General features: G+C 36.9%; 1 protein-coding gene across 3 annotated transcripts in view; it reads right to left on the bottom strand.

Moving 5' to 3' along the window:
- PRUNE2 (prune homolog 2) overlaps window positions 1–26,714 on the bottom strand; it is a 155,404-nt gene that overhangs the window by 59,952 nt on the left and 68,738 nt on the right. For all 3 annotated transcript variants that reach the window (XM_026866146.1, XM_026866145.1, XM_026866147.1), the window contains exons 7-8: window positions 7,748–7,906; window positions 209–6,770 (exon numbers count right to left, since the gene is read on the bottom strand). In XM_026866146.1, coding sequence (XP_026721947.1) covers window positions 209–6,770; window positions 7,748–7,906 — 6,721 coding nt within the window. The remainder of the gene's footprint in view (window positions 1–208; window positions 6,771–7,747; window positions 7,907–26,714) is intronic.

Below are 26,714 nucleotides of genomic sequence, written 5' to 3'. Positions count from 1 at the left end.
AAATAATGTTCCTACTTCAATGTTTAAAAGCTTTAAAACTTTCTAGAAGGGTGATGCTAGAAGTCTTCCCAAAGTACAGAGTTTTGTACATCAGGGAGACACACAAACTACAAACTTCCCCCAAAGCCTCATCATTCAGCAGTAATACACCAGCCACTTCCTTCTTTCTTTGTTTTATGAACGCGCTTTGGAAAGCTGGTTTTCTTACCATCAGGTGATCTTTTATCTCCACCTGGCGGTGAGTCGAGATCAGTGGTTTCTGTTTCAGATTTTCTTGTCGAAATCTCAGAGGCTCCTAGAGTAACTTCAGACACAGAGAGTGAAGGTACTAAGGTGTGATTTTCCTGAAGGCACTCTGTGGATGTTTTAGGCACCTGATCTTTAATGCTGCTGTCTTTGGTCATGAGGATGCCTTGTGCACCTTGCAAAGGAGTTGGCAGTGGTAATGGTTTTTTCAAAGAAACACTGTCACAAAATGTCTGCTCTAACAAGAGCTCATCCTTTGTACACTCTCTGATGCCAAAAGGTTCAGTGTCAAAAAACACACAGGATGGTGGAGTATGCACCACTGGTGATTGGTCACTGGGCATCTCCTTAAACACAGGAACATAATTTTCAATTGCACCTTCAGATTCTTTTGCTGTGTCATCAACAAGTTGATTATCTGATTCAGATTCATGGCTTTCATTACCACCAGGCAGAAATGATTTGGGAAAGAGTATCTGTTTGTCCTGTGATTCTCCTTCTGCTGCTTCACTGCCTACTACTGCCAGTATGTTCATTCCACCACATGTGCTTGCCAGGACATTAGTCACTGATCTGTTCCCGATGTTATGTTCTATCCCTGCCTCTGATTCATCCACACATTCTTCTGATACATCTAGCTCATCGCTAGTTACTGCTGTATGGTCAATATCAGAATATTTTCCAACTTCAGCCAAGGCACTAATTTCTTTTAAGCTTTGCTCTGCCCTGTCAGGTAAAGTGAAATCCACAGGAACCAAATGTATTTGCGAGGTTGCTGTTTGAGCTGTATCGCTTGGTGTTCCTTGATGGCTTGCAGGAGTAAAACTTTCACAGAACGTGTCTTTCAGATCTAAGGATGTCACTTCTAAAAATTCATTGGTAATTTCAGACAACTCAACTGAGTCGTTAACAAGTTTATTTTCAAGACTATATTCTTCCAAAATTGCAAATTCAGGAGTCTCCTGAGTATTAGAAGAGATTAGTTGATAGGCTTCATTGGTCTTTCCTTGTTTATAGTCCCGGGGGCTATCAATTTCAGACTGTGTTTCCACCTTCTGCGTTACTAATGGACACTTTGAATCAGTATTTGCCCCTTCACTCATATGTGACCATGTATGAATCAGCTGACTATCTTTGTCCTCAGGGTCTACCCCAATCTGAGAAGATGGGATAGACACATGCTTAGCTTCATACTTCTGGCACACGTCAGGACTGTTTGATGCCTCTGAACTATTGTCTTGATCACAGTGACTTAATATATCAGGATTTTCACCATCTGTTTTGAAAGTGACAATCTGCTCAGCATTAGTCCACAGGTCAGGTTCCACTGAAAACAGCTGGTTATTTTCTTGTGTGTTATCCTGTAAAATATCTGGGATAAGTGCTGTTTGGGGAACTAATATACTCCACCCTGGACTTGACTTCTCTGTCATTTCGGAAGATAGGTCTTCTACAGTGAAAGCACCTGGCAGGGAGTTGTGTACTTCTAATCTTTCACAGGTGTCCTGCTGTTGTTCTTGAGGAATGAGACTTGCGTTTCCCTCACTGTCTTTTGGCAGATCCAGTACAATGATTTCTTGAACTGAAGTATTTGGCATATCTTGTTCCCCATCTGAAAAAGGATTCTGTGAAGTCAGTCGTTTTTCCTCATCTGTAGGAATCAACTGCTCTTTCAAGCCCCTTTCTTCTTTATCCAGCATAGAAGGATCAAATTGTTTGAACTGTACAGTGTTTTGATTTATTTGAGTATCAGGAATATACATAGGATGTATTAACCTTTCATTCCCTTTTTCACCACAGGACAGGGGTGTAGGCTGATTTTCACCACTGCTTGCATTAGTGAAATGTGCTTCTGTTAGTTTTTCATCTTGTGAAGGTGATGCCCAGGAGTTCTTACTATTTGTTAACTGGTTTGTTGCAGAGAGACTTGAAACAGAATACTGATCTTCCAACTGCTTCTCTTCACAAGGTTGTGAATTCCACCATTCTGAACTGCTATCTGGAAAACTGAATGTTCCTTCTGTGGATTTCGGATCAGTTCTTAAATCAGCTTCCAGTGACACACTCCACCTATCTACAGCTTTTGAAGAACACTGTTCTTTGTCACCAGTAACAAAAGTCCACATAGGATCTTCATTCATTTGATGCAAATACGAGTTTTCACTGCTACCTGTGTTCTCACTGAAAATACCCACATGAGCTTTTTTCTGAAGTGTTTCCCAGTGACCTAAATATTCAGGAGTCTCATTACGCTCCATTAGACTCCAGACCTCCTGCAATACTTTCCTAGCTTTAACTGTTTCAGGATTTTCTTTGAAGATGCCTACCTGGACCTCCTCTCCCACCTTAGTTTTTACATCTAAATTGTCTTCATTTGCTTCAGGACTTCTTGCATTGGATTGAGCATAATCCTCTCGAATTTCAGATGTTTTGTGCTGCTTGTTTTCAGATGTTGAATCTTCATTAATCACTTCTGGACATGCCTCTGAATTCTCTGAATCCTCATTTATGTCAGGACTTGATAAAGAAGATACAGTATCATCATCTACATGGGCATTCCAAAAATCTAAGCTTTTAGGAACTTTGTTCTGCTCAGTGTTTGTTTCAAATCCTTCATACTCATTCCCAAATTCTTTCCTTTTAAAAGCATCTTCAAGATTTTTATTATTTTTAATATTCCATGTATCCCTACTTCTTTTGTGATGACTGGCAACTGGAAGTTCTCCCCACACATTCACAGATGCATCACTTAAATCAGGACTTGTCCCACTTGACTGTGCATAATCATGTATTGAATCACTCCACACATTATCTTCTTCCAAATAACTTCTGATCTGTATATCCTTTGAAAAGCTACTTGTGGTGTTTGCCATTTCAAGGACTTCACTCACCTCAGGACTTGTTCCAGAAGACTGCAAATCTTCATGTGGCTGTGAATTCCAAGCAGATTGGGGAAAACTGTCATTAAGCAGTACACACGGATCTCCACTAGTAGCAGGGTCTAAATTTTCAGGGATTTCATTATTAGCAGGTTCTAAATTTTCAGAGCCTTCGTTTCTCCCAGAACCTATCTCATGCGAAAATGAATTTTCTACCATGGACATATCTGTAATGTCAGGAACACTGACATATCCAGAAGAAGGACTCATCTTGAACTCATCTATGAAAGACTTTTCATGAGTCCTGTTCAGTTCAGAGCTATTTTTGAAAGATACTAACTCAGAATTAGAAATGCCTGGATAGTTCGGAACCACTTGATGTAAGCCCTCATTCGCTTCTCCCAGCACTTCTTGTGGTTCATTCATCAAATGAATTGGTGTGGCTGGGCAACTGCTCTTTTCAGAGCCATTCCAGATGCCTGAGCTTTGGGGCATTTTAGAAGAAATACTTTCAGGATTATCACTACCCTTATCAGAACTTCCAGAGATAATTTCCATCTCAGGACTTGTTGCATCCTCTATCCCTGTAGTCTTCTTTTCAGCTTTTTCAGAAAGCAGCTGTGAAGTTTCACTGTAATTGTAATTTTGTGGTCTGGAGTCATCAAAAGATTCATAATTTCTGCCTTCCTCAGAAGCACTTGAAGAAGATTCTACATTATTCTGCGACAAGTCTTTCCTTTCTGCCTGACTAATTGGATTACTTTGATTGGAAAATGACTCATTCTCTGTGACTAATGCTTCCAAATTAATACTATTCCTCATTTTTTGTGTGGAGCTGGGAACTTCTGTCATTGACCTGTTTTCTTCTGAATCTGTGTTATATGAGTATTCACCGTATTCTTGCACTGGTTTATTACAAATGTCACTAATGGTTTGCTGTCCACTTGTCTCATCTGTTCTCTTATATTCCCCTTTTCCTTCCTGAGAGATGATAATGCCCTTGTCCCAGCCTTCCTCACAACCCGGCCCACTCTGTAAACTCCGTGAGTTCAGCTGCTGCACTGAATCCTGACTTGCCAGTTTTTCATCAACATCAGCAGTGTTTTGTGCTGCCTTCTCACTAAGTATCTCACTCTCTATGTCATGTATTTTCAGATCCAGACCATTCCCAGCATCTGAAGTTGGCGTAGATGTATCTGTGTCTTCTACAGGAACACTGCTCACTGTTTCTACGTTTTCAGCTGCAGTCTGTCTAATATTTAATTTGTTCTGCGGAGGTGATAAGTCATTCACTGTTTGATTGTATACTGGTCTTATTCTTCTGTTTTCAGATACAGCAAAATTATTTTCACTGGTACATATCTCAGTTGGAAAACATTGATTAGTTGTTTGTTCTGAATTAAGGAAAGGTTTAGTAGAGACAGAAAGAGCAGCAGTTTCAGCATTTCTTTCTTGCAGCTGGGTGACATTATTTAGGGGAGTGTTCCAGATGTCTGTGTTTCTAGCACTTGAAAAAGGTATGCTTGTATGAGATAATGGTTCCTTATTTGCTTTCTCAAGTACTTTTGGCTCAGCCAAATTTGGGTTTTTCAGTTTATCAATAACTATTTCTTCCTCAAAATCTTTGTCCTCATTTTCTCTTTCATCTTCCACATATGTTGGTGATACATATGAATCAGATGTTGAATAATTGGTGTCTGGTGGAGAAACAACTAAATCTTCACCTATGTTTGATGAAGTAAGTTCTGAGTGTTTATACAAGAAGGTATCCTCCCACGGCACCACCACTTCTGTTACTTCTTTCCTGATGTTTTTATCATAGGTATTCCAGGTCTCTGTATTTTCAAATTGTTTTGGTCTATGTTTAGGGTCACCAAATAATTTTTTTTCCTCTGTTTGCAGCTTGGAATTATTCTGCATATTGTTGAAAACAGAATGTGTATTTTCAGATTTTCCATATTCCTCCACTGAATAATATCTTTCTTTATCCCAGGCTTCTGGGCATACCTGGATAGGTGGATTTTCAGTCTCGTCATCTGCTGTGATTTCTGAAGAATGTGATAAACTAGTTTTTGATATGACCCATTCCTCAGGAATATTCACTGATTTTTTTTCTCTGTCCAGTTTGGGCACGGTCCATACATTTTCTGAGCATCTAGCAATATCTTCTGCATCAAACTTAGTCCAGACTTCGTAAGAGTCTTCAGCTAGCTGACTACTTTTCTCTTCACCACTATGCCATGCATCTGACATCACAGGTGTTGGCTGACTGACCTTCCACAGGTCAGTAAAGCTCTTCAGTTCTTGCTTTGTCTCCTCTAAAGAAGCAGTTTGCGAATGTAAATGTTCACTGTTTTTCTCTTGACTCTTACGGTTCCAATTATCTTGTTTAAACTGATTATCCCACAGACCTGCTCTCATGTATTCCATTTGCTTTGGCTGTTTTTGGAGGAATACAGAATCTGAGGCTCTTCTATCAATGTGTTCTCGCAGCAGGGGACTTTCTTTACAATCTTTCCACAAGACAGGGCTCTGAAATACAGATTCCTGCTCACTTGAACTCCATGTATCAGCATTTCTGGACTCTAGGTCAAAGCCATCCCACCAACTCCCATATCTAACACGAGACTGAGAATAATCTGTGCCATCTATGTCATTAATTTTTTTAATAATATCTTGTGGGAAAAATAAAGGCTGCCCATTATCTAATGGTGAAGTTTCTACAAGACTGTTCATAGGAGTTGGTGGAATTCTTGTATCAGCAGATTTCAAGATTTCTGATGAAGAATCACCTTCAACTAAATCGATTAAACCTGGTGTTTTCTCACACACTTCTCCTGGATTCTCATAAAATTCAGTTAAATTGTGTTCCTCATTTGTTGTCATAAGTAAGTCAGTTGAGTAATTTGCTCTATCATTTTCTGGCAGGTTTGCCTCATCAAGTTCTTTCTGCACAGTGAGTTGTTGTCCTTCTGATGAATCACTATTAAGGAAATAGTCATCTGCTGGGGAACAATCAACAGAATGGGAAGATGACTCAGATAGAGCTGTAACCACAGGTGCTAGATCAAAACTGAAAAGATCAAAATTATCACTATTGTCTCTAGACTGAGGTTTCTGTTCTTCAGCTATTGCTCCTTCAGGAATAGGACTATAGGAATCAAAGCCAGGCAGAAGACTGTGATGGGAAGCAGCACCTTCTGCAACAGGGCTATCATCACTAAGGAAAACAGAACTCTCCTTCGAAGACCTACTGCTTCTAATGGTAGCCAATCCACTGTCTGGACTTACAAGGTCTACATTAACATCAACGTGTGCTTGCATAGATCCATTTATATCTTGAGGATTTTCTAGAAAATTGGCAGAACTGGGCTGTGGTTCTACATCAGAACCATATAACTCCATAATACCAGATGATCCTTGAGAAAGCGGAGCACTTCCAGCAACAGCTTCAGTAGAAGAAGTTCTACTGTTTGATACCATTTCTGGTTGCCTTCTATTTATAACTTCTTTAACTAGAAGAAAAATTTGATCACAGGTCACCAAAGAATTTTCTTGATGATAAATGAGAATTTGGTCACATCCACATTCCAGAGGATCCAGCTCCAAACAAGGATTCTGACATTCTTCTAATTCACAGCAGATCTGTTGAAAAATAGGATGTTTAAAAAGCCACTGCAATCGTGGGCATAAGGGCACATATTGACTACTTCACTGTGTAACACAGCCATACCTGTCTATTCCTACTAATCTATTTCTTAGTCATTTTGCTGTAACAGACATTATGATCCTTAAATAGATGAAGTATTAATATAGAAGATCAATACAAAATATGTATTGCATAATTGGCCAGAATATTTACTTGAAATTATACCATTTGACTTTCAAGTTCACTTTATTTAGCAAAAGAAAATCAAATATTTAGTTGCTGTCTTAAGAAATCTGAGTAAAATATGTAAGGGTACATGAGAAAAGTATTTCTAGAATGGGATAATTAGATTTGTAAAATAAATATATTTATATTTGACCTTGAAAGCAATAGTCATTTAGCCACCTATCCCTAAAATAAGAGGTATTTTAAAGGTTAAAAAAGTTGCCACTGAGATGATTTCTTCCATTTGGGACAAATATAGTAAAAAAAAATGGACCGCACCCAGCTTTGGATAAATTAGCATCCTAGTAATAATTTGGCTTCATTTGAGAGCTGAAATTCTTTAGCAATAACATACATATAGGTGAGTTCTGGCCATTACCATTTACAAAGTGTTTGCTTGTCCCTCACTACCAAAGATTCATTTGTGTATATTGCAATAAAAAACCAAGCCAAAATTAGTAAAAAAAAGATCATTCTGTTTTATCTAAATTGACAAATCTTGTCTCTTTCTGTATTTCTTGCAACCATACACTTTTTCTATTAGGCTGGTCTGAAATGATCATAAATATCACAATCTTTCATTTTGCACATAAAAATAATGCAGTCATTTCAAATAGGTACTCAGATGCCAGCCAACTGTTGCTACTTTTTGACCCTACTTAATTACTCAGCACTTTGGCACATAGTACTTTAAAAAAACATTTTTTTTCAGGAGAGACATTATTTGTATCTTTTTCCAGGTACTTACTTGATTTCCTAGCTCTAAGTTTTCCGAGTACACAGCTATTTGTCGTTTTGCTTGCTTCTCATCTGACAAACAGTTGGCCAAAATGACAAGTACATCAAACCCATATTTATCTATGAACACCTTCAGATCACCAATGAGAGTCCTGTGTAACACGCAGTCCTGAAATATTGTGAGAAATTAAAGGAAATGTCAGCATCTTTGCCTTGCTCTTTCCATCCAAAACTGTGGTGAAAATAGCCAGAAATGTTACTAAGCATCAGTAACTGGCAACAGAATTCCATGCCATTTGTCAAAACAGCCACATGCTTAAAAAAAAAAAAATAAAAAAAATCAAGAACCAGTCTCACAGCACAGTAATGGACTTTCATTTCTGAAGAACTCTGAAATACTAAATGTAGGTTTTTGTCTTCTTGGAACTGCTACTGAAACAAAATTCTTACTTGTTCCTCCTACTGGCTTTTGCAAGGTTTCTTGAAAGTATTGGGCTACTGCTACTTCTTGAATAAACCCCCTTTTTTCATTAGAGAAATGAAAATATTTAATGAAATTTGTCTATTTATTAAAATAATAATGCTAAAATAACAGTATTGAGATGCAAAATCAGGCACTAGAAAGGAAATTGTATGTGCTAACTTAATTTTGCAGCCCTTTATATGCATCGGTACTGGGTCTGGTTGAGCTGGAATTGGTTTCCCCTACAGCAGCCCTCACTGTGGTGAGGTGCTGTGGTTTATGCTGGGAGCTGGCAGGGTGTTGGCAGCACCCTGGTGTTGTGGCTACTGCTGAGCAGTGCTTACACAGCACCAAGGCTCCTTCTGACATTTCCCCCCCACCCCAGTGAGATGGGGTGGGCAAAATCTTGGGAGGGGACACAACCAGGACAGCTGACCCGAACTGACCAAAGGGATATTCCAGACCATGTGATGGCTGCTCAGTATAAAGCTGGGAGAAAGGAGGAAGGGGGTGGGGTCACCCTTGGTCCTCCGAGGCAACCACTATGCGTATCGGAGTCCTGCTTCTGAGAAGGGCTGACATCGCCTCTTCATGGGAAGGAGAGAATAAATCTCTTTTCTTTGGACCTTTGCTTTGCTTTGCTTATATTAAAACTGCTTTTGTTTTACCCACAAGGGTTGGTCTATCTTATTTTCTTTCCCCTCTTTGCCCTGTTGAGAAAAAAAGGGAAAGGGAGCAAAGTGATAGAGCGACTTGGTGGGTACCGGGCATTTAGTCAAAGTCAAACCACCACAGTATCCATTATGATGTTACATGATTGCGTACAATTTTACCTTGGATTATTCCTTTAGATTCCTTTACTCCTGCTCTTTGAATTCTGTGCACATCTTCAAAACAATAACCCCCCCAAATAAGGACAGAGGCAAACTAATTTTAAGATCATATTGTGTCAAAAAAATGCTTATTTTCACACACACCCAGCACCAAATACACAGGAGGCAGACACTGTGTTTGTCATTCCTATTCTCACTGATACAATGTTGAATTATTTAGATTTTGCAACATAAACCATACATCCCTCTTTTTCTCACCTGGGGATAATAATGCACAAAGTATAAATGTCTCTCTTCAGTTCTCAGTTCTGGTAGTGAACAAAGTCTTAGAAATTTTGTTTTCTCCTTTATATTCCTGCTATTTGTATTTGAGATATTTTTCTGTCATCTTCTGATGCTGCCAAGCTACACTGGCCCTGAATAAACAGCAGTTCATCATGAACACAACTGTATATGCAGATTGACATGTTATTCCCCTGCATCTGTCTCTTACCTAATAAATTAGTTTTGTTTACATATATAAATACTATTTATTAATCTACTCAAATGTGTCCACAAAATGCATCTCCCTCCCTGTAAGTTAAAGTTAAAACAAAAAATTCTGTTTGTCAAATGCTTTGGAAGTAGATTCTTTTCCTAGATGAGAAATGACGTTCTGCTTGGATGTTCACATAGCACCTAAGTTTTATGTGAAATTCACACAGATTTAATGCACAAACAGAAGTCAACTGTCAGTTTACTGGTGGACATGCAGATATGAAATCCAAACAGGGTGTTAAGGTGAGGAATTATATTATGGCAAATAAGGTTTGAATGTCCAAACCAGGAACATATTTCTGAAGACTCAAGTATTGGGTATATTAGAAAAAGGTACCAAAATGTGTTTAAGCACTGAAAAACTACTTCAGTTATTCCGTTCCTAAGTGCAGTTGGAATAATTAAAATTTATTAGAATAAAAAATTTGAACTAGAGCAGATTTAAAACCATCTGAAAAGCCCTGGTAACTCCTTATCTCAGTTACGCACTAACAGACAATTCAAGAAGATTGGGACTTCACAGGGAAGGACATAGAACAATCAAGAATCTAGTCTTCAAGATGTTTTCATGGTTGTACATATGGTAAATAAATGTTCTTTCTAAAAGCCCAGTCTTCAAGCCTTCAATCTTCTATATTGCTTGTATCAACTGAAAATACAATTAGAAATTTTTTGTTAAAATATCGTGACTGAACTGAAAGCTTCACAAAAGTGACATTGACTGAGTTAATATCTGTCATCATCTCAGCCCACATTTGGCACTCACAAAGTGGTAAAATCCTGCTTTCTGTAGTATTTTGAGGGAGGAACCTCTTAACTTGTCTACATGGCAAAGGAAACCTCCCCTGCCACAGCCATGGCCAACTGGAGTCAGAATGTGAATGCTGGGCAATCTGAGGTGTATTTCTAGAGTTTAAGGCCAACGACCACTAGGACATCATAGACCAAGACTATGAACAGATTAGAACAAGATACAGTATTTGCATGGCAGCAGCTATTTGTTGGTGGGAATAGTTACCATAGTAAGGCTATAGCACCAAACTCCATACAATGAAAGTTAAGTTTTACCAGTCAGAGCAGGAACTAAAGGTGTAGATGACCATGGTAAAGTCTCTGAAGATGATAAAATCTGAATTTGACTTGTGTTCTGTTTTTTGCTAAATTATCTCATATGATTAAGAGCCACACTGAGGAACTCCTATAGCAGCAAGTGATCCAGTAGACTGCTGCTGTAAGCAGGGAAGTTTCCAAGTATGTATCCCTGGTGGAGCAACTGGACTGGACAGCTTCACACTGGGCCACATTAACATAAACAATAATGGATCTGTAGTATCTATGTAATTACCTGACTCAGCTACTTGAGGTTCTCTCAATTTCTTCCATGCTTTCAAACCTACTGTTATTCAGAGTGTGTATTTTCTCGACGTTCTCAGCATGCTGATGACTGAGAGAAACATAAAGATAATTCTGAGCAGGATACCTATCTCTCTTCATTGGGTACAAGCTGCTGAAGGAGATCGTTTATGCACTACATGTCTTTTTCTCTGTGCTTCACATCCAGCTTGGCCTTTGGGCTGTGTTGTGTCATACATATTCCTTGGGCGCAGAATAAACTTGGCCAGCTAACTCAACCAAAGAAGCCTGCCAGCAGATTCTACCTGGTACTAGCAATTATATCAGCAGTGCATCCTTGCCTTTGTCTAAAAGTGCAGCAACAAGTTCTCATATGAACATCCTTTCTGTCTCACAGTAGAAATGAGGAATGAAGTTGTAAGAAAATCCTACAATAGCAAAAAATGACCAAGAAGTGGAAATCTCTTCTGTGAACAGGGTGTCTCCAGTGTGGTGCGTGTGGATTAGAGGCTTATTCAATGCTACACCTCTCAGGGCTCCTCCACCTCACCCCTCCACCACCTAAAGAGATGTAGGATTATGTGTAGTGTTTTCTCCTTACAATGTTAGCTCCAATAAACAGCATTTTAAAAGATATGTCACAGAGTTTGCATGCTTTTCTTACTGGTCCATCATAATGGACCAGCACCACCTGGTGCAAAATATTATCAACTGATGAGAGACTGCTCAGAGCAACATGGGAATGGGTTTAGGTGTGCCAGCACCATACACCACATTGGAAAAAAACATCTTTAAAGAAAACATGCAAATTAGTTGAGAATTTAAAAGAGCAAGAGGGCAAGAGATGTTTTACTGTCACATCCAATCAACAATAATACTGAGGAAGTCAAAGTCATTAAGGCATGCCAGAACACAGTCCAAGTCAAGCAAAATTATGTTGACCACAACCCATTTATTACTTTAATCCATAGCCCGTCAATGAGAAAATTTACTGACAGAAAGTCATTATTCAGTAAAGGTATAAAATCCAAGACCCTATTCATTCTGTGGCATGAGGAATAAAATACAAGCTTCTCACACCACTATTATTAAGGAAGATGACAACATAAGTTACTCAACTTTCCCATAAACAGTCATTTTAATAATCAATAAATGTTTCTCATAAGTTGTTAGCTCACTAAGTGTATCCAGAAATTAAACACAGAGCAAAGAGAGCCTGTTAAAAGAATAGGCCAAAGAGTAAATTTGCTGGAAAATGCTGTTGACTAAGCTATTGAATAAAAGTAAGATCAGATTACATCTCTTACAGCATCATGACTCTACCACATCAATTTTTTTGGTTGACTGGACTATTAATCAAAACATAAAATCAATTACTAATTTTAAAATAATCAAAGGTAATTTTAATCATGTTAATAAATATTAAGTAAAGCTTAGTTTAATACCATCCCTCTTCCCAAACATCCATAAAGTTCACTTGTTTAACTAATATGAACAACACAATTCAGACTCCCTTCACAAGCATTCAAACATTCAAATAAATAGACAGTTGCAAACAAGAAACTCTTATACAAAGACTATATATTGAGAGACATGGTAGACATATGGACTCTTCCACAAATTTGCTAACCTAAGTAAACAACCAGAATGTTGCATGTACTGTAAATGCTAACAGAAAATAAAACATTTATTTCAGAAATTTAAAAATGCTAATCATTTCAACAGCTAAACTGCTACATCCCAAATTAATTACAAGCACTGTAAAATACGTTGTTGATGAATTAGTATAGTAGGAAATACAGTGACATACAGTCAAACCATGACAAAGGGCTGTCAGCTATCCATTCTTATACTACTTTTCCCTACTTTATTAGTGTGTGATGGCTTAAATATTAATTAATAGTTCCATAGTGTACAGCAGCTAAACAGCATATGTAAACATTATCAGTTGTGGTAATGCCCTCTAAGTAACCTATAACGAAAAAAATGGATTGTCAGTATACTTGAAATGTAATATACTTGAAATAAATAGAATCTAGTAGTAAATGGATACGGGACGAATTCAGTGTTTTAGCATTGTTTTGTCTAATACATATAAATAGTTAATACAATGCTACCACAGAACATTCTGAAATGACAATTTTTTTTAATCATCCAGGTAAAAAGAATAAGAAAGATTAAGAAATCAACAGATTTTTGAAGTATTTTTGAATGTGACCTGTTCAGTTACTATATGTTTCAGTTATTATGTATTTCTATTGAGAAATACCATTTTATGTAGGCTGTATATTGTTGAGAAACTTTTTTCTCTGTAACTCAGTTTTCTTATAGGGAATCTCTTTTTTAAAACTGGATAGATAACATGGCTACAAACATGGATGTTCCTTCTAAAGAAGCAAAATCTCCAAGAAACATCCAAAGAGAATTTGTCACTTCTCTATCTCTAGCAACACTTTCTGATTCATGAAGCCAACAGCCAATTACCCAAGTGATCACTGTAAATGTACATTATACACACTCCTGCTTCTTCTAAGCTAACTGTGTCAATATTAACCTGACCAAATTAAGAATAAACTGTCTCTTTTGTTCTTCACACTCCTCACATGGAGAGCACAATATGGCTTTTGTCAGAGGTGCTCCATCATTTCGGCTCAAGGAAACTGTCAGTACAGTTTGGGATTCGTTATTCATGGGCAGATACCCTGATGGGTCTAATGAAGCCTTTCTGCTGACAACTCATTTGCTAAAAATACCCAACCATCACAAAATATAAATGAGGAATATCACTGTATCCCATTACAATTTTCACACCAAAGCAATTAGTACAATACAGAAGTTGATACATACTGCTTCACACTGTATTCTCTTAATATTTCATGGTCAGTACTTCTGCATTCAGTTTATTTCTATGTGATCACTGATAAAACTTTATGACATACTTAAATTGCAATATAATAGGGTAAACACCAATGTTATAGCACACACGCAGAGCTAACAGTCTGTGTGCCATTTGTTGTAAATCCAGCTAATTACTAGAAGCCCCCCTTCTTTAAAAAAAATAAAAGACAGAAAAGCAGAAAAAGACTAAATTTTTTAGAAAAGTTTTCAGGTAAGGTCACTAAAAACGGAAAAAACAGTATAAATAGTACAGTGTTTACAAGACTCCAGAAACACAAACAAGTATATTCACTATTTTTCTTTTTTGTATCATCGGCACTGGTGAAAATGTTCTAAATAAAATTCACTATCTTTTCTGTTAGAAAAGACTGCATTTTTCTGTTGTGCATGTCAATCTACCAAATAATAGCTCTGATGTACCACTATTTATCAGACTTTTGAAAAGAAAAAAAAAAAAAGGTAGCTAATTGTGATTTTTCTGTGTTGCTGTCTAAAGTTTCCACAGAAAACCAGGAATTACGTCCTAAACTGAAAAGCAAGAGAATGGGCATCTGGGAGCTTGTGCTACCCTGCTCTATAGAGAACACAGTCACACCTTAGGTTTAGCTTTAGGCATCCTGAGTTTAAGTTAACCAAGAAATTTAAACAGGAAACTCTATAGCATTATGAAATAATGCATAAAGAATAAAGTGATGAATGGCTGTTTAGCACTGATCCCACTCTCCTTACTATAGGCGATGGCTATGTTTATAATCTATTATTTTCATTAAAAGCAGAAGAAAGAAGGATAAATCTATAATAAAAGAGATTATCACGCTGCGTTCAATTAAAGTGTGTTTAGCCAACTTCACACTGGAAAAAGTGTCTTTTCTGCAGCACTGGTACATTTTATGATAGTGTGTCGTAATGAGGATCCACTCTTTATGAATAGAGATTACAGCTGAACAAGCTTTACTTGCGCTTGATACAAGTACAAATTCTGTGTATTCAAAATCAGGCTTGTCCATTTTAATCTGGGTTTAACTAGATTTTATAAAGATGTCCATGTTTTATACATATTTAGCACTGCACACTATTTCCAGGGAAGACTGTAAAGTCTCAATTCATTCATAAACTTTGGGGTTTTTAAAGTTGCTCAGCTAAACAGGCAAACTTAAGTTCCATTATTCCACATTTTCAGAGCTATCTGACACAACTTTTAATTTAGCTGCTGGGGTACAGCATCTCCATGTATCTCAAGAGACATTATGATAACATAAGGATATCATAAGGGCCCATTTGGATTAGAACATTCTTCCTCTGGCTAGAATACCTGCCTCCAGCTGCCATCACTGCCACCTACCTGAAGGAACACAAATTCTTACCATAAGCAAGGCAGCCTCCCCTGACTACTGAGGTGTACAACTGCTGGAAACACAACAGTCAAAAATGCTCCCTTGTGTCAGTGGGGTCTGTGCATATATACTCAAAGAATGTAATAAATCAGAAGGGCTGGACATTAAGTCCTATTAAGGTGCTGTCGCTACTGCATGAGATATACATTAAGCACGTAGCCTAGAGACATAAACAAACAAAGGTAATGGTGTGCAAATTGTTGTGGTTGCAGTGGAACAACATGAAAATATTAGATGGCTGTGACCACAAAATCTACAAGAAAAAAAGTTTCGTAGTGACACAGAAATCAAAGAACTGATATACATCATCTAGTCTAGTGACATAAAGGTGAAAGTGCCTATTTATTTCCATCTTCAAGGGAAGAAATTCAGAGCACTGTTAATTTGTCTCATTGTTAATGGATGTTTTCTGTAATAAGAAAATCTGCCTGATAAAGCTGCCATTTTTCAGCATTGGTGGCAGTTGAACGATAAGTAGTTTGGTACTGATAAAACCACAAAATGAAGAAAAAAATAGATGTGATTTTCAAGTTCAAAGGCTTAGATGCCACCTCCTTTTTCAAGCGTGTCTTTAAAACTCTGCCTCTGTAAAATAATTAAAGGGACAAACTAGAAAATTTGCAATGCTGATAGTACAATTTTTGCTCTAAGCAGGGAACTACAAGGAAAGGTACTTGCGCTATGTTAAAATGTACTCCCTTGAGGTTATTTTAAAGGGTGAAGTACATATGTACATATTTTTCTGGAGTGAACCGCATGGAGGGGAAAGTCTCTTGAAACCACAGGTATGAGCATCCAAAGCCTACAAGTAAAGGAATCCAGGGACCTGCTTATGTACCACATTTATAAGCAAATATCACTTGTACAAAATATTCACAAAATATTTACAAAATGAAAAGGAAAAATCTCCATATTAAACTATAGAACAGTATATACAATCTAGTATACTGTTTACCTCAGAAATTTAGAGGAGAAAAAGAAACACTATTTTCATGTCTTACTAATCAATAGGCCATGTGGACACAGCACATGATACACTTTTTTATTCTCCTTCATATTATTCTGCTTTCTGATCCTAGGTTAAGAACTACCATGATTGTTCCATTGCTTGTAAATTAATTTAAAAATACTGAAAAAGACACAACCTACCACTTCGGTTACAAGGTTCATTTAATCACATACAATATTTGATTTCACTCTTGACTGATTAGCAAGTGGTAACAAGCAAAAGGCTGACTTGCCAGAGTGATGAATTAAAACATAAAAAGCATCACAACCATATATATACTGACCAGGAGCTGTCTGTTTTAGCCAGCTAAATCTCAGGTGTAAGTTTATGTGTAATGATTCATATTTTACAAAATAATTCCCATGCAAACATGGTAACGCAAAAACACATTTCTGGCTGTCAAGAAAATTTCTGGCAAAATTAATCAACCATTCATCCATTCAGGCTCTTTGCATACCCTTTTGTCAAAGAGGGAATACTAAGAGATTTCTTTCCTCTTCCACGCACTCATTGCAATGGTTTGTAGAATCCATCAAGCCTGAGTTGATTTATTGAACTGTCTCTTAGCTCAGCAGTATAACTATAGCAAATGAACTGGTAACTTCTCAAAAAACAGCAGTGATTCAACAATATCTGGTTTATTTAATTCCTTTTAACTTCAGATTAGCAATTTCTTAAAGGCACTGACTTGCATTCTTTAGAAGTTCTATCTGCAATTTTATGCCCGCATGCTTTGTTTCCATTCAGTTCTTGTTTGGTTTGGGTTTTTTTATGTTTTGACATTTAACAGAGGCATTTTTGGTTTACAACTGATGCTAGAAACTACCTCAAACTTCACAATCTTCACACTAGCTAGTATGCTCCTATTGCTAGTCAACAGAGCTTTCACAGTTAAAATACAATACTGCCATGTATTTTTATGTGAGCCATCTTATTAGTTATGCTATGAATACTGAAAAACAATTACACTTAAAGTCCTCACCTATTTCTTTAATTACATAGGCAATTTTGCATGCATATTCAACTATTTTTGTATTTAGCTAATCCCATCACTAGTAATGAGAATTGTTATAAAAAGTAGTTAAGGCACAAAAACCAGAGATATGCCAAGCCATTTGAAACACTGTTTAAACGTAGATTTTATTGCTAAGCATCGTCCATTGAACCCCATGGAGCACATTTATCACTCACCAGCTTTGCATTTTTCTTCATAAAGATATATGACCTTTGCCTATTAGATTTCATTAGCAGGGCACCATACAAGGCTCCTCTGCAGATGACAGGATAGAAAGCTAAACAACCTCGCCTGAAGGATTTGTGAGAACAAGCCCATCTTCAATCTTTGTCCCTGGGAGGCACTTCTAACACCTGCCAACCACAGCACTATCATCAGAAAAACATTTAGAGATTTATCTTCAGGCTGGTGATTATAAGAGATAATTTGTTTGGAGTATGGATAAAGTTGGTCTAGCATAAACAAACTACAAGCTCAAATTATAAGACGAACCTCATTAACTATTGATTTAACCACTGCAAATCCATGAACAAATGTTGTATCAAAATGTTAATTCTTCCTGAAGATATAATCAAGGAAAAGAACAAAATGCCAAGGCAGGATGGTGAGCTGTTCTTATGCGCACGTTTAACGCTTGCAGCTTAAATTGGAAATGGAGGCTTGCTTCATCGTAACAATGACAGCAGTACACAATTGTCATTTTCCCACAAACATGTAGTTTTATCTAGCAAAAAATGCTATAGCTCTTTAGCTGCTGTCACTATACAGGGATGAAACAGTGCTTTCTCTCCTACTTCAGGAAGGCTTGTTTTGTCTGGAGACAAGATAACTAGATGTACCATTAAAAACACTTCCAATAGCGAGAAGCTAGCAATACTGTAAATGGATACCCTCACAGGCAAACGGGCTGAAAAATTAATATATACATTTATGTCTTCTGTATTGTACATATCACACATATCCTCTGTGTCTGTAACAGGAAATAACTTTCTCCTAATCTTTGAAAATTATTTTCACTCAAGCTAATAAATCATTAGTCTTCACCCAAAAGCATATTTAGAAATAATGCAGCTGATGCAGCTGAGTTAGAGCTGAGTTAGTCCTAAAGGTTTGGGTTTTTTTTAAATACAATGGCAGCCAACCCTGTCCCCTCTTTGGTAAAGGAGAGAAAAACGCTGCTAGACTTCCTGTTGCAGCCCAAAGAGAGCAGCCAGCAAACATGTTCATCCGATGTTGTTGGGATGTGGCCTAGCAGACTTCCACTGCACCGTATCTCCACCAGCACATGTGTTCCTTAACACCTCCATGCTGACGGGGAAAACTCATTCATGTATAGGAAGTAGAAGAAAAACTGCGGTTCTTCCTCCAGTGTTGCACTGTGAACAAATCATCTAGTGTGACTTGTATTTAATAACAAAATAGTAATGTTTTTAATGCTAATATAAACAGTAAAACCGCAAAAAACTTGCAGCTAAAGCAGTCAAATGAAGGAGAAGAAACTTTGGAAATATTTTGTGGGACAACATTATCTCTCAGAATTAATTCCTTCTAAAAAGGAATGGTATTTAATGTGAAAAGATTAGTTCATAATTGAAAAAAAAAAAAAAAAACCAAAAACCAAACCCCCCAAACCCCTGACAAAATCTGCTGGGGAATACTGTCTTTCAATCCGAGTGTTTCTTACACAGCAATGCAGCCATGCAGATGCACTCACAGTCTTCTGTTTTCTGGTTCAATTACAAAATTTTTGTATTCCCTTAAATTTATAATCCCTTAAATATCTTTAAAGATGTTTTCCTTTAAATATCTTTAAGTTCTTTAAAGGTTAAGTGGCAATTTTAAATTCCAACCTTTTTTTTTCCTGTCACATTTAGTTTGCTAATTTATGTAAGCATCTCACAGTCTCACTACAGGAATAAACCACAGTCACTTAATCGTTAAAGCTATTTTACTCTATTTACGTAGATGGGCAAATGATGTTGCAAGATAATTGATCTAAAGATTAAAAAAAATGTACCACTCTTATCCACACAGGCCCTTCAGGCATTCAGATTTGTGCAGGATCCAAGCCTCTTTTCCCCATTAAAAATCCTGCTTTGAAAATGATCAGCTGATATTAAATCAAAAGAACCATTTGCACAGAATTCAGATCACTTTTAATATGTTCTATGTTTAAATTCTGTAACAATATTTATACTGTTTATATTTATAACTATTTATATTTTTAATGTGTTAGTTTTAGATTGTTTCATCAAATTTTAGTAATTTGTGAAGCTTTGTTTCATCTAGCTACCTCTTTTTCTGCCTTTCTAAAGAAGTTGTTCCTCTGTTGGGCCTTTGTAAACCTTTTTTTTTTTTTCTCCCCAAAAACGTACTTCATTCATTCTCTTCACTCGAAAACGTTATTTTGTCCTACAAGTGTTCTTCCTCCAGTGATGCAAATTCCTGCCTTACATTACCTGTCATGAACTCTCTTCTCCTGTTTCCAATTTCTTACTTTCCTTCCTATTGTATAACTGAATTCTTAACAAGAACCACTGATGCTTTTTATATTTTTTCCTATTGCCCCAAATGTCTCTAAATTTACATACAGTTTCCTGTTGAGGCAAAATGCTCTCTGATTGTACCTCAGTCTTTACGATACTTCTGTCCTTTTGTTCACAATTAATGTTTTTCTTGCAGCAGCAAGCACAGATCCATGGCTTTTAAATGCCCCACTCTAACCCAGGTCTCTGTGTATTAAAAAATACAAATAGTAACTATTACCTTTAGGTGTTCATTCTGCAGGCCTGAACGAATAGGCCAATTCAGAATCACACAAACTATAAGTTAATGGAAAACCTCTTGCTGACTTTAAAGGATTTTGCACATATCCCTAACATACATGTAAGTATTCTCCCAATCAGTTCCCTACCCAGACAATATTCACACTGTTTATCAGGCACTCAAATTAAGCAAAACACCCTTCAAGGAAGTAAAAATTCTCTTCTAAGCATGTAACATTTTAGAAATGTATTTTGAATTATTTTGATTAAACCAGTTTTCCACTGTATACTAAATCACTGGCAGCTTGCTTGGCCACCCATGCTGCCATGTCAATACGGAGTAACCCTCATCTGGAATACAAATGGAAACAAAAGAGTAATTAAGCTGAGGATGCTGAACATCTTCATTCAATACACACAAACAAATAGGAATCAATGTGTTTTCACTGAAACTGGCTTTAGCCTCATCTGAACTGAATGTTTCTGAACAGGAAGCAGGAACTGGACAAAGATGGTAAAATACTGTACACTGAACTTAGCCACCAAAAAAATCCCAGTCTTCTTATAAGTAAGAGTAGCGATTCAGTTTCTTGTAATTCACTTCAGTTTTACTAAGGATTCTTCTAATAAGCACTTATAGTTATGCAAGCAAAATGCCTTTAGCAACTCATTTGTTAAACAGTCAGTCCCTTCAGAAGAGATAAAAGGAGTCATTACTAACACAAGCAAAAACACGATTAAACAAAGTTCTTTGCAGATGCCTGTCAGGGGACACACACTTGGTTACACTGGGCCGAAGTTCAGCTGTGGCACCCTTGTCTCTGTTTTACATTTTCAGTAGCTAAGACAGCAGCTTTTACCATTGAGATGCTTCAAGTTTCTGAGAATACAATACAAGCTGTGTGTAGGGCAGATGCTGGATGACAACTGGCAGGATTGACTTCTCCAGCCTATGTGCTTTATTCAGGTTGTATGCTTCAGAAAGTTGTGATTTGCTCTCTCTCTCTAGACAAGTAAAAGTGAAAAATGACATGCAAAGAAAGACAACACCCTGAATCCAACTTGAGAGTTAACTGCTCTGAGGCACAGGACCACTGCTCTGCTGACACTGTCATGTAAATCTAGTTTAACAACCCATGGCCCTCAGAGCCCAAAGCAGCTGGAATACATTTAATACAGCTCTAATTCTACTTGATACTTACATGGAATTCTCAATATTTAAAAAAAAATTATGACTAAGAGTGTGTAAAAAGAAAAATTTTTTTTTTTTCTGTTTACTAAAGAACTGTACAACAAAAAAAAATTCTCTACGTTTTAACATTACAGAAAGAGTGGCACACAAGATTATTATTTTCCAACATGCTCAAAGTCAGGTCAACAAGTTGTTGGTGCTGCTGATGTTGGGTCGGTACTGCCTCTGCAGCTTAACACAAGTTTAAAATGGGCCTTACCAACTGTTGGCAATTCTACACTGTGCACTACTGACTCCAGTTAGCATAACTGACTCTCCTCATGCCATTACAGTTTTCTTCCAAGTACTTAAATCTTGAACCAAGCATAAGTCAGGTAAATTGTGTAGTAAAACTGTAATAAAGTAAATAAATATATTTAAATATAAACTCAATAAATAACAAAAAAACCCCAAATAAATATATAGCAAGTTAACAACATATTTTGAGTTTGCCACAGGCATTCCATGCATAGCTGTAATGACATAAAAAACATTTGTTTATCCCCTGCTTCATGAATTCAGTCGTGCGTTGCCACTGAAGCATGTTCCTAACACTGTAAGGAAAGAAACAAGTACTTCTCAGAATTGTCAAAATAAAATTTCATCTAACAAAGCAAGCAGCTTATTTACTAAATTTTGTACTGCTACCCACTGACTTCACTATAGCCTGTTGATAATTTGAGGTTTCAAAACTAAAGTTTTGAATACAGTTCTTTAGATGTTGAATTTGTGTTGTCTGAATACTGAGGTAGGCAAAGATAGGGTAATAGGGTGGTCAAACTGCTAATACACTTACAGATAAAATATGCTGAAAATATATTCAAATCTTATCACATTCATGGAACTCAAGAATTCATGGAAGTAAAAAATATGTACATGAACACCTAAGGGCCTAACTAGGCCTGTAGTTAAGCTTCCTATCCTGCTGGCTCATTTTTAGAATGCTCTCACTTCAACCTCTGTGAAACTGATGTTTTTAAATTCAGGGCCTCATTTATCTTCTAAAAATATTATTAAAAATGTAAGTATGTAAATGAGAAAGCTGGGGCTCTAAATAGCATCCAGTCTTCTCTCAAGCCATGAAAAAATCCATATGGAACGACACAAGGGCTTTACCTCCGCTACACTGTGCATTGCAAAACCATCTATTGCTGAGTGCTGAAAACAGGCATATAGTGGAATGCATAACAGATTAATACAACCATGCAGTAGCTAGTAAATAGTAAAGTAAAGGCTCTTTTATCAAATTCCATGTTAAATGGTGCAACTACTATATTACTCACTTTAGCCTCTTGCAACTCTGTTAAGGCAACACCAGAATAAGCAGTGGTATAAAAGATCTGCATCTCTTGATGAAGATACTTGTATTATAATACTTAGCAAAAAGAAAATTTAAAACCCCAAATATGCAAAAGAAAATAAAACAGATTGTTCCAAAGACAGAAGGAGGACAAAAAGGCTCTGATTTATCCTCTCTACACTAAAGCACAAACTTTTCTCTGTTTCTCCCTCTTACAAAAGGAACTGACCATGGCTCTGCTATATACTTCAGCAGAACAACATTTTTACATACAAGGTGTGGTTTACCTTTGCCACTGTACTTCCACCAGGAAGGAAAGAAATGATGAGAGTAAACAGTAGATGGCATGGCATCCTTTGCCAGTCCTCTTATCAGAGAGGAAAAAGAGGATATGGCAAAGAAACTTAGAAGAGGTAGGAGAGGAGGGAAAAGAGGGTATTCATAAAATTGCCATGTGAGTTTATACCAGAGTAATACTTATAAAGAATTCTCTGTTAAGTTCATTAAATAAAACATTGAAAAACACAAGGTAAAGGAAGAAATAGGAAAAAAATATACAATAACAAGCACTATATAATCTGAGTATAAGCATTACAAAAACATGGAGCACACAAAAACTCTTGAATAAAAGATGTTTAAATCTGATCACTTTATCAAGCTTTAGTCTTTTATTCTTGTTCACCCACTAGATGGTGCCCTTGCAGCATCCATGAACAAGCTAAGTGCATCCCTACCTCTGTCTACAGAAAGACGCATACACATTTCCCTCCATGGGTTTTCATACCTGTTTGTGAACGGACAGTTTAGATAGAACAATGTTGCTTGAACTGTTCCTAAAAGAGGAGAGTTTTCAGATAGTTCTTGGCATAGAGATTTTTCAAAATCTCATTAGAAGTCTGACTAATTTTGGTAGCAGCATGATCTACAGGCCATGCCTAGCCCTATGGCAGCTGGTATCCACTGTGGTATCTAGACCTGTGAGCAGGAGGAGAATGACAGTTTGGCATCAATTAGGAAAGCACACAAACTCTTAGAAAACACAGGAGATTTATTTTGTTGCCTAAAACATGGTTTCTAACCTGGAAATACTTCATCTCTGCAGAGATGTGTATTTCTCCCACAGTGATGGAGAAAGCTTTGCAGCTGTTTAGATTAATGCGTTCCTGTTTGTCCACTGACATTTAAACTGGAGGATACACAGCATTCTTCAAAGCTTGATTGGCACATGGAAGTAAAATGTGTAATCAGTGTTAATCTCCTAGTCTATTACTACTGTCTTTCATAATCTACATACATTTTACAAAATTCTTTAGAAAGAAATGCTGTCAGAGCAAATGATGCATCAAATTCAAACAGACCATCAAGATTGCTAATGGATTTTAATAGCAGCTATTACAGCATAATGGTATTTTCCCAACAGCTGTTTGTTTATAAAATTTTCAGTTTACAAGACCTTTATGTCCAATCCCAGGAGACATCCCTCAATTCATTTATAATCATTTGGTTCAACCTACACATAAATGCTGTCTTACTCGCATTGGGTGCGTTTGTATATGTGTCTAAGACATGAGCAACTACCATAGCAATGAAAATTATGGGCAATCTTACAAGCTAAACTAATTAGTGTGATCTTTTGATGCTAACAGCAAGTAAGTGTTTTATGTTTCTTCTCTCTTCCCAACTCTTGAATAGCTCATTGCAACTAAGAAACAGCTGCCTGAATGATAGCCTATTTTATGTCTCCAACTGACATATGAGTATTTGTTTAGTTCCATGTAGCTACACCTGTTTAAGGCTTTGAAACATAGTGCTGTGTATCATAAGGACATAACTGGGGCAACTGGCCAGCAGACAATGGCACAGCATAGCCTGCTGTAGTTGGTGGAGAAACATTAGAACTAAAAGATCTTGACAGGCTTCCAAACTTTGATCTGAGCTGGAAGACCTGCAGAGAGAAAAATGAAAAAGCATTACTTTTTCCAGGTTTGGGGTTTGGTTTGGATTTTTTTTTTTTTTAATGTACTATTGAATAGTGTCGCATATCTATTAGATCCCAAATCAGGAAGAAATAGGACTCTGGCATGCTTTTTCCATTGAGTCATGTTCAGAACTGAGCTGTACTTTACCAAATGAGATTTTTTTTTTTTTTCAAAAGTATTAAGCAGATAACCAGAAATGAAAGCTAACAATGAAATGAGCAGAAAAAATTTTAATTTTATTGAATGAGATTTTTTAGTATGTTTCATATTTGCAGATGGCTGTTGTCTGGCTTTTTTCCTGATTTTCGAGCTCCCTATGTAATATAAACTTTTAAATAACAGTTAACGCTGAAGTATATATACTAATGGGTAAGTTTTTTCCAGAAACATCTAAACCTAATTAATTTGCATCCATGTTGTTAGCAAACATCACACTAACAACAAACATTGGAGAATTTTTGAGGATACAGAACAAGACAGAAAAATGCCACACTTCACTTTAACCGCTGCTCTCTTTGGACAGTAGATGGCTCCAAGTTCCCACAGAAGAAAGCTACCACTAAAATTCTCAGCCAAGACTGTAATTTCTACAATACAGGAACAGGGTAGCTGAATGCTGTAAACGGGATATGAATAAACAAGCTGTTAAGTGGGTACCGTTTGCAAGTAGTGTTAGGTAGCCACCTTACAAAAAGACACCTTTCACCCATACTATAAACGATCTTCTGGGTAATGAGCTCACAGTGAACATCAACTACAGCTAGGATCTGTAGATTCACATTCTACCTCTGTGCTTGCTACTCTCTGTGGTCTGATTAGCACTTAGCTGTCTCATGTAATCAGGAAACTTACTAAAAGAAGAATATTAACATTTTTTTTTCATTGAATGCCTTGACATTCATGGAGCTTTACATGGAGAGCCACTGCTTCCTCTTCCTAGTCCTTCCATAACCATACCATCGCTTACCACTACTATTTGGTTTATTCTGTTTTTTTCACATGCATTCTGCAAAGCATAGCTATTAGCCTAAATTTTCATGCCAGTGGTACTAAAACTTTAACAAAAACATTGTTTCTCCCCAGACACAAGGCCTAAGCTCTAAGGCCTTCTGTCTCCCCCTATGTTTGCCAAGAGAGTTATAGTTAGATCTAGTTCTGGCCTTGCAGCTGATAAGAAGAATGCAATTAGAAAGCACAATCTAAATGTGATCAAGTAAAATACTTTCTATCTCTAATCACCTATAAAAGAGGTGGGCTTAAAAAAAATCCACCAGTGAAACTGAGTGCAAAACCCACAACTGATATTTATAAACCAGCTGGCATTAAAAAAAATAGACCAAAATCACCTCAAGCCTGACTCTTACTAGTTACTATTAACCACTAGTATCACACTGTAAAGAGCCTATTTTGTTGATGGGAGAGTTACTCTTTGAGAACAAGTGGTGATGATACTTCAGAGTGGTCTACCCAGAAAAACATAAGAAAAAAAAATCTGATTCAAGACTGGTATTTTTGCTGTTTACAGGTGTACCCTCCTATCTTACACAAGGATCTCCTGCCTGTAGATATGCCACTGAGTATGTTTGAATGGTTTTACCTGAGAAATTCACAGATAAAAGAAAAATTCTTTATGTTAGTTTTGGAACTCCAAGAAACTGCTTTGATTTGAGCATCAAGAACTTACCCATATATCACATTTATACTTGTTAGATGCCATCATAAAGAAAGCTGTCTTAACTTGTAAAGTGTGTATGTGTAGGTACGTCCATGTTAGTATGCACAAAGCTACCCAATGCCCTATTTTTCCTTCATCTCATCTATTATCTTTCCAGAAGGTCAGTTCAAATACTTTGCAAGAAGTTAAGATATTCAGAGATATTACCATTAAGTGGTCTCTACATTAGAAAGTTAGGAGAGACTATAAAAATATTCTGGTTTACTTGTCTTGAGTTGTCATGACACCATAATGATTGGTGGATTTCCACCTTTGGCCAAAAGGAAATTTCACACTCAGCTGAAAATATGGCAAAGAAAGCTTAAGAAATCTAAAAGAAGGCTGAGATGGAAGATGAAAAACAACCAATCTTCTCCATAAAGCTTTCTTTTAAAACTCTTACGGTTTTTCAAAGAACAGTGAGAAACTGAAAGCATAGTACTTAAAGAAAACAAAATTAATAAAGAAAACACTCGGACTTGACAT

Source organism: Athene cunicularia, assembly GCF_003259725.1.
Source record: "Athene cunicularia isolate RWA chromosome Z unlocalized genomic scaffold, athCun1 chrZ_part2, whole genome shotgun sequence".
In the NCBI taxonomy this organism is placed as follows: Eukaryota; Metazoa; Chordata; class Aves; order Strigiformes; family Strigidae; genus Athene; species Athene cunicularia.
The sequence above is the reverse complement of the archived record's forward strand: the minus strand, read 5'-3'. Positions and strand labels throughout refer to the sequence as shown.